Source organism: Motacilla alba, chromosome 20 (assembly GCF_015832195.1).
Source record: "Motacilla alba alba isolate MOTALB_02 chromosome 20, Motacilla_alba_V1.0_pri, whole genome shotgun sequence".
Lineage (NCBI taxonomy): Eukaryota > Metazoa > Chordata > Aves > Passeriformes > Motacillidae > Motacilla > Motacilla alba.
In genome coordinates this window covers 6,055,330-6,064,569 of record NC_052035.1, presented here as the reverse complement: position 1 = coordinate 6,064,569, position 9,240 = coordinate 6,055,330, and the positions used below count along the sequence as shown (strand labels likewise).

The 9,240-nt window shown below is 52.2% G+C and overlaps 1 protein-coding gene across 1 annotated transcript in view; it reads right to left on the bottom strand.

Moving 5' to 3' along the window:
* Positions 1 to 3,214, bottom strand: part of RPN2 (ribophorin II) — a 21,656-nt gene extending 18,442 nt beyond the window's left edge. The window contains exon 1 of the mRNA XM_038159384.1: positions 3,191 to 3,214. Coding sequence (XP_038015312.1) covers positions 3,191 to 3,214 — 24 coding nt within the window. The remainder of the gene's footprint in view (positions 1 to 3,190) is intronic.
* Positions 3,215 to 9,240: the final 6,026 nt, after the last annotated feature.

Sequence of the window (9,240 nt, the reverse complement as noted above, 5' to 3'; positions counted from 1 at the left end):
AAACAGCTTGAGGGGCTGCGGGCTGGGAGCTCGATGCCCTGAACCGCAGGGATGGCTCTGGAGGGACATTCCCAGAGAGCAGGGGGGGTACAGCTGTTCCCTGGACATCCAGGTTTTGTGGGTGTTTGCTCCCCCGGTGCACTGCCTGCTCCCTCTCGGTCTGCTGTCCAAGAGCGGGGTCCAAAGGGCTCCTCGGAGTCCGGGGCGATGGAGTTACAGGGAGATATTTGCATGGGAGACTGATGTTCTCCTGCTCCCTTTCCCCCATGGATAGGGGCAGCATCACCCACCTCATGTGCCCACTCGACTTGTCCCCAGCTGGGGACACACCTGCACCACCAGCACTGAGTCTGCAAAGCTCAGGGGGCTGGGCACCCTCACTGATGGCATAGACAAGAGTTGAAGGGACCATAGGGAGAGAAAAACAGGGGGAAAAAATGAAACCCTGGCCCCCCTTTTTAAAGAGTTCCCTATTCAGCAGGGCAGTGCCCTGGGGACATCAGCACCAAGGCTGGGGGGCAGCTTCAGAGCACGAGGCGTCAGGAGGGTGCAGGGATGGGGAGGGGGAGCAGAGCAGCCCTCCCTAAGCTCCCTCAGTTCCTGGGCAATCCTACAAACCCCAGCTCCTGCTTAGTATTCCCCTTTCTTGCCAAAATCACTCCGGAGCATGTCAGCATGCTGTCATGTAAAGAATCTCGTTTTGGAGAGGCTTTTTCTCTCTCATTTTGCCTTCGATACAAACCAGACCCAGGCTCACTTTATTGGGTGTGAGGGCAGGGCTGCCCACATCCGGCCTTCCTCCACTCCCTCCCCAAAACCCTGCTGGAGTGGGGCTGGAGGACTCACACTGTTTGTCTGGGATCCTTTTTGCTGTGCGTGCCGGGACCTTCTGCACAGATGTGCTCCTGTGCAGGACCCCCTTGCTGGGCTGTGGAAGCCATGGCAGAAGGAGCCAAACTGCTCCTTGAGGTGGCTTTGGGGCTGCTCAGGTGCTGCCTGCTGAGCCCTGGCATCAGGCAAACCTTGGATGTGTGGGATGCAGCATTTCCCTCTGCTGCATTGCTGTTTTGAGGACTGACAGCCAATTCCCAGAAGAGCAGTGCCCCCTGGAAAGCCCCAGGAGATACTTGTTCCCTCCTCTTCTAACTCCCATCATCCCAAAGCCCCTCAGCGAGGCCACACTCTCTGCACATTCCTTCCCCTCTTATTCCAGGTGACTGCACAGACCCCAGGGCTCAGCTCCAGTGCTCTGGGGGTGGATAGGGATGGACAAGTCCTGGCCTGGATCCCCCATGCCCCTCTCAGGCCCCCTCATCAAAACAGGACTTTCCCTTCTCTGACTTCCCTTCCCTGTGACTCTGGCTGCCTGGGGAGGCAGAGAGCAGCTCCCTACATGTGGTGATCAGCAAGGTAATTCATTGGTCTGGGTGATATTTATGCCTGCTTTGCACACCCAATGTCATCCTTCCTTTCCAAGAGGTTCGGCCTGGGCAGCAAGAATAATCTGCTTAGGTCAGTGAAGGATGAAAAGCCTCTGTCCACCTGCAGTCCTACACAGGGGTTTTGGAGCTGGGGGCTCCAGCCAGATGTGCAGAATGTGCCGAGAAAGGGCTGTGAGAGCCAGCCAACTGTGATGCCCCGGCAAGACTGGCACAGTGCTGAGGGGCTCCAGTTCCAGCTGCCTGTGTCACCCAGGGGAAGCTGCCCTGCTGCCATGAGGAACCCGGGGCTTCCCAAGAGAGCTCAGCCCCATGGCTGAGCCAAGGGTGCTGAAATGAAAGGCTTTGCAAGGCTGCTCCCAGAAGGTGCCTGAATCCCACCTGAGTCCTCTTCCAGTCCTGCTTCAGTGGCCAGTACCAGCTGGGACTGGGAGTTCTGTCCCCATCACTGTGTGGGACCAGAGAGGTTCTGTCCCCATCACTGCGTGGGACCAGAGAGGTTCTGTCCCCATCACTGTGTGGGACTTGCCACTTGGGTATGGCAAGTCCACAAAGACCTCGAGCAAGGGTCAAGAAGTTCTTGGACAATGCTCTGGGGTATGTGGTGTGATTTTTGGGTCTGTCCTGTGCAGGGCCAGGAGCTGGGCTCTACCATCCTTGTGGGCCTGTTGCAGCTCAGGATATTCCATGATTCCATGATGGTTGTCTCCAATTTTATCTGCAGTAACCTGGGAGTAGTTTTTGCCTCTTCTAGGTTTACAGATCGTTCTTACAATATATTGCAGTCTGCATCGTGCAAGACAGATGTGTTGGAGAGCATTTTGGGTACAAAGACTGTTGCACCCAGTGAAGTATCCTGCCAGCAATGCCATATTTAGACCTGATCCCTGCTGGGTCTGGTCCTGAATGCCCCCTGGACTAACAGGGAGCTGAGGCAGCATATCCTCTCTGCACAACATCCAGCACCTCTGCTCCCTCCTGTGCTCCTGCACCAGCCCAGCCATCCCTGACCTCACCTTTCCCCATCTGCAGCACTAGCCAAAGGTGTCCTGAGCAGGTTCTGCATCCCAGGGAGAGAACAGCCCCCTTTCCAAGGATTCCTGGCCATATGGAACACAGCTTTGGAAAGGCACCATAATTTGTTCAAGAGTTCACTGCAGTTTAAAATGAGTTTGTCTCAGATGCACCCTCTGTGATGCTTTTCCATCCTCACATCAAATCATCGCTGGACATTTATTGTTTCTGGGCGTGCTCCAGTTCCTCCAGGAGGCAGCAATAAGAGGGCCCCTCACCTCCTTTTTCTCCTGCCATCCCCAGGCTCAGTCCCAGCCCCCCTAATTTTCCATCCCTCAAAGCCTCCAAACTCAACACCCCCAAAGCCCCCAACGAGGAGCTGGGCTGGATCGTGTCCCAGAAGGGTGAGGGCTCTCCATGCAGCTGGAGCAACCAGTCCAGACTGTGGAGCTCAGCCTGGGCGGTGGCAACAAGAGGGTGAGCAGCGTGGAAGGGCTGCCTGGGAGCAGAGCATTGCAGGGTGGGAGACAGAGGAGGTGAGGAGGTGCAGGAGAACGCCAGGATCCCCCCTGACCGGTGGTGGATGCTCCCTGCTGCAATTCAAAAGCTGCTGCAGCCTCAGGATAGGGTTTCCAGTACAAACACTTGGAGGTTTTCTCTCCAAGTTTGTGTTCCAAGACTAATTTCTCAATATTCGTTTAGGGAGTCTGCCTTTCTGTGGGTGTAAATCTGTGTACCTCCACCACCTCAGAGAGGCCCATGCTGATTGATATCAGCTGAGATGCTGACCCCAAATTTGCAGTTTGCACAAATGTTCCTGCCAATAAAACTGTTATTTAAAGTATTCAGAGAAAGTGAACCCAGGAGGCATGTGAACATGGTCCAAACAAATCTAATTAAAGCTTTCATCCAGAAAATTCTTCCTTACTATAGAACAAAAATCCACACATTAATACTTGTCCTCACTTCACTGGGGCTAAAAAACTCAGTTTGGAAGCCTAGGATAAATGAAATTTCTGCTGGGCTGAGCACTCACAAACCCTGCTGGCTCCAGGACACATCAGAGCTCTCCTTTGGTCTTCTCCTGCATCCCCATCCTCACAGAACTTTCTGGATGGCTCTTAGCTTTGTGGAGAAGCTCGTTGCTTGATTCAGACAGTCCAGCTGGGCTGCTGCATGTGCTGGGAAAGCAGCTCAGGAAACATCCTGCCAGGGGCTGATGGCAGCCAGGGAGGACAGAGGTACCAGCACCAGAGGCACCACCAGCTAGCAGAAACATTGTGGAGCTGATCCAGATGTTGCATCCTGGCTGTTCCAGTGGCTGGGGTGCTGGCTTCGGGCAGGTCAGGTCTTATTTTAATCTGCACAAAGGATCACAGTAAAGCCACCCAGGAGCAGCAGCTGATGCAGTCCTTGCAGCAGCCTTTTGGAGGGCTCCGTGCTATCCACGTACTCCCCAGTAAACTGATTATCCCACGGGATACAGGCAGGGCTCCTTTCCAAGGGCATCCCTCCCAGGAATGATGGGAACACTGTTCTGGTGCCTCTGATGGCTCCAAGCAGGAGCCAAGGAGCAGCTCTGCAGGACGTGTGTCTGACCCTCTGAAGTTCAAGGACTACAGACACATAATCCACTGCTGGTCTAGCCTCTTCCCATTTTCTCTTCTCCTGTCTTTCTCCCCCTTGTTTCAACTGACATTAAGTGGAAGTCACCCCATCACTCACCTTTTTCTTCCTGACTGCCTCTCCAAGAAGCTAAACAAACAAACCTACCCCCCTGGATCACCTTCCTTTCATCTGCCCTCCCAAAGCCCTGTGTTTTTCTGAGGGCTTCCAGCAAGACAGCCCTGCAGGCATTTTCCAAGACAGGAGAAACTTCAGACAGCAACAAAAATGTGTAGAATTTGGCCTATTTCTCTTCCCTTACCTTTTGGTGACCTTCAGGGAGCTTTAGGCAGCATGTTCCTTGCTCCCTGTCATGGCCCAGGACAGCTCCTGCCAGCCCAGCCCAGGCTGCCTGCTGGGGAACGAGCCACAGAAATGGAAAAACAGAAAGAATGAGACAGGTGGGGAGAAGACCTGACTGCTAATACAGGAATTATTTCCATGCACATTCCTCGTGCAACCAAATGGCTGGAGGAAGATCTTTCAATACCAGATGTGCTCCTTATCCTCACTGAGAGAGTCTGGCTGCTCAGGGGGACTCCTAAGTTTTAGATTTGCATTCATCACATTCTCCTAGATGGTTTTGGCCACGGTACAGCTGGAGAAATCCAAGATAAGGCTAGAAACAGAAATCTTGACCTCTTTATCCCACCCCTTTCCTCCAAGGAACTGCCCAAGGGCACAGACATCCTTCTCCCCTGCTGGGAGCCAGGCCTGGATATCACAGGACAAAAATGACTTGTCTCCTGTCCCCAGGCTGGAGATAATGCTGCAGAGGGACTGCTCCTTCTGAGCACCAGGGCTGATGATAGACAAACCCAGTGCTGCAGCTCACTGGGAGAATCCCAGGCTTGGAGCAGAGGATAGAAAAGGTCCAAGGATATTCTGCATGTGGCATTGCAGAGGGAGGCTGGGGCAACAGAAACTGCCCAGATGTGCAGGGTGCTCTTCCTCTGTGTCCCTAGCCCGGGAAGCAGCTGGTTCTGCAGGCACACCAGGGGTGTCATTGACTGTCCAAGAGGAACAACAAGCATCCCTCAGGATGGGCCACTGAGCCATGCTGGGGATGAGATCTCTGAGGGCTGCAAAGCCCAGGGGTGAATTCATCTGAGGCATGAATTCTTCCAGAGTATGTTTCATTGCATTCCTACCCTGGCCGTGACTTTACCCTTGACCCAGAGAGCCAATTCATTTCCTGTGCCTGAGGGATGGGGTACATACAAAAGGGCCACCCTGGGACTTGTAGGGGACACCTGCATCACATGTCACAACGGCTCACACTGCCAAGCATCCTGCCAGGCTCCCCAGAGGAGCAGGAAGCACAGCAGGACACACACACTGCCATCTCCTCCATGAGAGTATTTTACAAGCATGGAAGATGAAATAAAAGAGCAGGAGAGCTGTAAAGAAGCTCATTTGAATGTCTCCCTGGGGCCTTGTCAAGTCAGCTTCAGCTCCAGTCAACACCTCCCACATCAGGCAGAGCCCAGCCCAGCCAGGCTGCCCGCAGGGACCTGTCTGCTAATGGATTTCAGGTGCTCCAGCAAGGCATGGAGGAAGAGCACAGGGAATGCTCCCCCTCCTTCCCATCCTTGTCCCTCATGACGTCCCCTCAGCTGGCTCCTGGCTCTCAGACATGCATTTCACTGCATGACGCCAATTTCTACCCTACCCAGTGTGAAACTCTGAGGAACGGTTCTCAGCACAGTGGAAAAATATTCTTTCACCCCAAAATTAAAGTTAGGTCAGGGCCAAAGGCAAATAGAAGAGCATGAAGAGTACTTGTCAAAATCAAGTGGGCTTTTTGATAGACTTCCAGAGATTATTTCCTGCCCAGGTCTCATCTCTTCTCTACTCCCCTTCTTTCCTCTAGCTGAAGCCTCCCTACAAGCCCACATCCCACCTGTTTCCAGCCCAAACACCCCTGTGCCACATTTCCCAGCAGACATGATGAGGAATTCAATGGAATAGGTAAAAGGTCAGGTTGGAGCCGTGCCAGGGCTGCAGAACACAGCTACAGCTGGGAATGGACTTCCAGAAAATGTCCATCCTTCCCAGCGACAATCCTCAGATGTCCTAGAGATGATACAGCGAGTGCAGCTGGGCAGGGAGGAGGAGTCCTCTCTTGGGAGCCCAAGGATGATGGAAGAGGCAATGGAAACCCCAAATGGCAACAGGGAAAAGCAAGAACCTGGTTTGCAAGTTCAAAGGAGCAGGAAATTAGGAGGGCAATTAGGTAGGCACGCATCCGACCCGTGCCAAACTGGGCCACCAACACATCAGACAGGCAACAAAACAAAGGGCCAGTGATGAACCCGGCAAGCCACCATACAGCCAGCAGCAGATGTGTTCAATTAGCCCAAGAGCCAACATCCAACCAAACACCAACCTAGCCAGCAAAAAACAGACAATAGACTACTTGTTCCATCAAACAGCTGAGTTAATAGCAAAAACGTGCAGGGAGTGAGCGAGCAGCCAAAAACCCACGCCAGCCACTCAATAAGTCAATTAACCAAAGACCCACATAATCAACCACTTAAGTAGAGCCGAGCAAATAACTCACAATGAGTTATTTATCCATTGAATTTTGCCTTTAGTTTTGCTTGGGCCATCTCTGTGAGCACATGTCAAGTCCCTTCAACTGATTTTCAATTAATCTCATTTTGGCTTGTTTGCAGTGTGCACGGCTGGCCAAAAGTTAACATGTGAACTCTACTCATTAGCTGTGATTGCCCAGGAAGATTACATGTTGCTCTCTAGTCTCAGATTAGGTAAACACAGTTTTGCCAGGGAATCTGAGTCCCTAAAATGCTCCAGCAGGACTGCTCTTGAACCACCAGACACAGCAGTCACATATATTCAAAGGAAAAACCACAACAAATGTGAGTGAGAACTTATCTGGCCATCCAAGAGGCCCAAGTAAATAGTCTTGTAGGAGGAAGGCTCATGGTGCTGCTCAAACAAGGCTGGGGAATTGGAGGGCTTGGCTTTAGTGCCCTAGGGCTGGGTCCCATTTTGGGAATCTTTTCCATCACTGAGGCCACAGCTCCCTGAGCAGGTGAGGATGGCCCAGCTCTTCAACTGCAGCTCCTTGTCTGGGGCTCCTCAGACCCTGCCTAGGGTATCTCAGTGCCTCCTGCAGGACCGCCCAGAAGACCTCAGCTCCTGATTTATCATAGAATTGTTTAGTTTGGAAAACACCTCTAAGATCATCAATTCCAACTGTCAACCCGGCACTGCTGTGTTCACCACTAAACTGCATCCCAGGTCCACATCCAGATATTTTTCAAACACTTCCAGGGACAGTGATTTCACCATTTTTAATCCCTGACCACCCTTTCAATGAAGATTTTTTCCTAATTTCCAGTCAATTTGAAAATTGCTTCTGTGGTGGCAAGCCGAGTGACACAGCCAAGACAGCACTTCCCAGCAAGGGCTGGGACACGCAGGGCCCTCATTGCAGCTGGGTGCTCCAGGTCTCACCAGAGCATTAAAACAACAACACTGAAAAACCCAGGCACCCGACTGGCACATCTCAGAGGAGATGTTCCTCATCCCACCAGCCTTCAGGGAGAGGCCACATGGTGTCATGAGTCCAGGGCTGCTGTTGTCCTCCTTCCCGGGCAGAAATGCTTCCTCCCTCCAGCCCACACCAGGCTCCTTCACTTGCTGCCAGGAGACCACAGGTCTTTTCATGAGGTGGTCAAACACAAGCCCAGCTGTGCCACAGCAGGGTTTGGCCCCTGCTGTGGGTCACACTGCCCTTCTTGGGCCCTGGTACCACCAAGGCATGGCCATTTCCACATTAGCTCAAGGAACAAGATCCATTCCTGGCCTCCTTCACCCCAAAATGGCCAAGAAGAGAAGCAAGCTGAGCTGCCTGGGCTCTGAGCGTGGCCCCACACAGCTAAGGGAGGTTTCTCTCCCTCTCCTCCGGGGCTGCCGTGAGCGCTGTGCTTTTGGCTCTGGCTGGGGAGGAGGCCTGTGCCAAACCACACTGTCAACTGCTTCCCTGCTGCCTGCAGATCCTAATCCCACAGGCAATATATAACCAGCGGGAGCTGCACCAGCCCTGAAGTGTGAAGTGGAGTATCAGAGGAGCACTGCTATCTCCTGCCTCTCCAAGAGGCTGTCGCAGGGACTGTCGGAGATTAGGACTAATAGTACTTAGCTCACTTCAGCAGCCAGCTGAATCAAATGATCCTTACATGCCCTTATGTCCTAATGAATTGCATTTGATTCCTTGCCCAGCTCGGAGCATGGAGCAGCAGCACAGCTCTTTCATACTTGAAGGGCTGGGTAGGAATCACCCCTCTCATTACCCTTGCAAATCCAGCCTGTGTTTTTAATCCCGACAGCATCTCCTACAGCTCCCACTGCAGATTCAGGTTTGAGTTCATCTTTCAAAGAGAATTGACCTCTCAAAAGCCAAGCTCAGCTGCAAGCATTGAGCTTTAGCTTAGAGACCAAACAAAACCCACTGATTTCACATTATTTCCATGCAAAGCCATAAATCAGCTTGGGCTCTGGGTTTGACTCTGGGCCAAGGCTTGACTGAAAGGTTCACGAACCTTAAGGAATTTTTTGACAAGCTCGGTCTGAGATTCAAATTTGTAATGAAAACCCAATAGTGAAGCTCTGCTAGTTCCATGCAATTTCAGGTTTTGCTGTGAACATTTCATGCAGCTCTGGGGACAAAGTTACACCAGCATAAACCCAGTTACTCCTTAAGAATCAATAGAGCTGACCTGGATTTCTGCCGGTGTGAGAGCAATCAACACAGCCCAGAAAAAGTTATTTTTATTCCTTGCCTTCTGTTTTGCTAGAATCCACCCAATAAAAGTTCCCAGCCCGAGTCCAGACTGTAGAAATGCAAATGCCAGCAGAGCATAAACCCCAGCATGTGTCTGGAGAAGTTTGTGTAAATCGACAGGGTCATTCCAGCTGTGAGGACAATGAAAACCCAACAAGAACTCCAGGACCCCCTTCCCCATCCAAATCTGCTAATACCCTGAGGGGCTTCTGTGAGAAGAGCCATTTTGTGGGCTGTTGCCTGAGATGACTGTTTCTGTAGGGCAGAAAAATCACTGTGCCACAGCGGACTGATCTCAGGACAGGCATT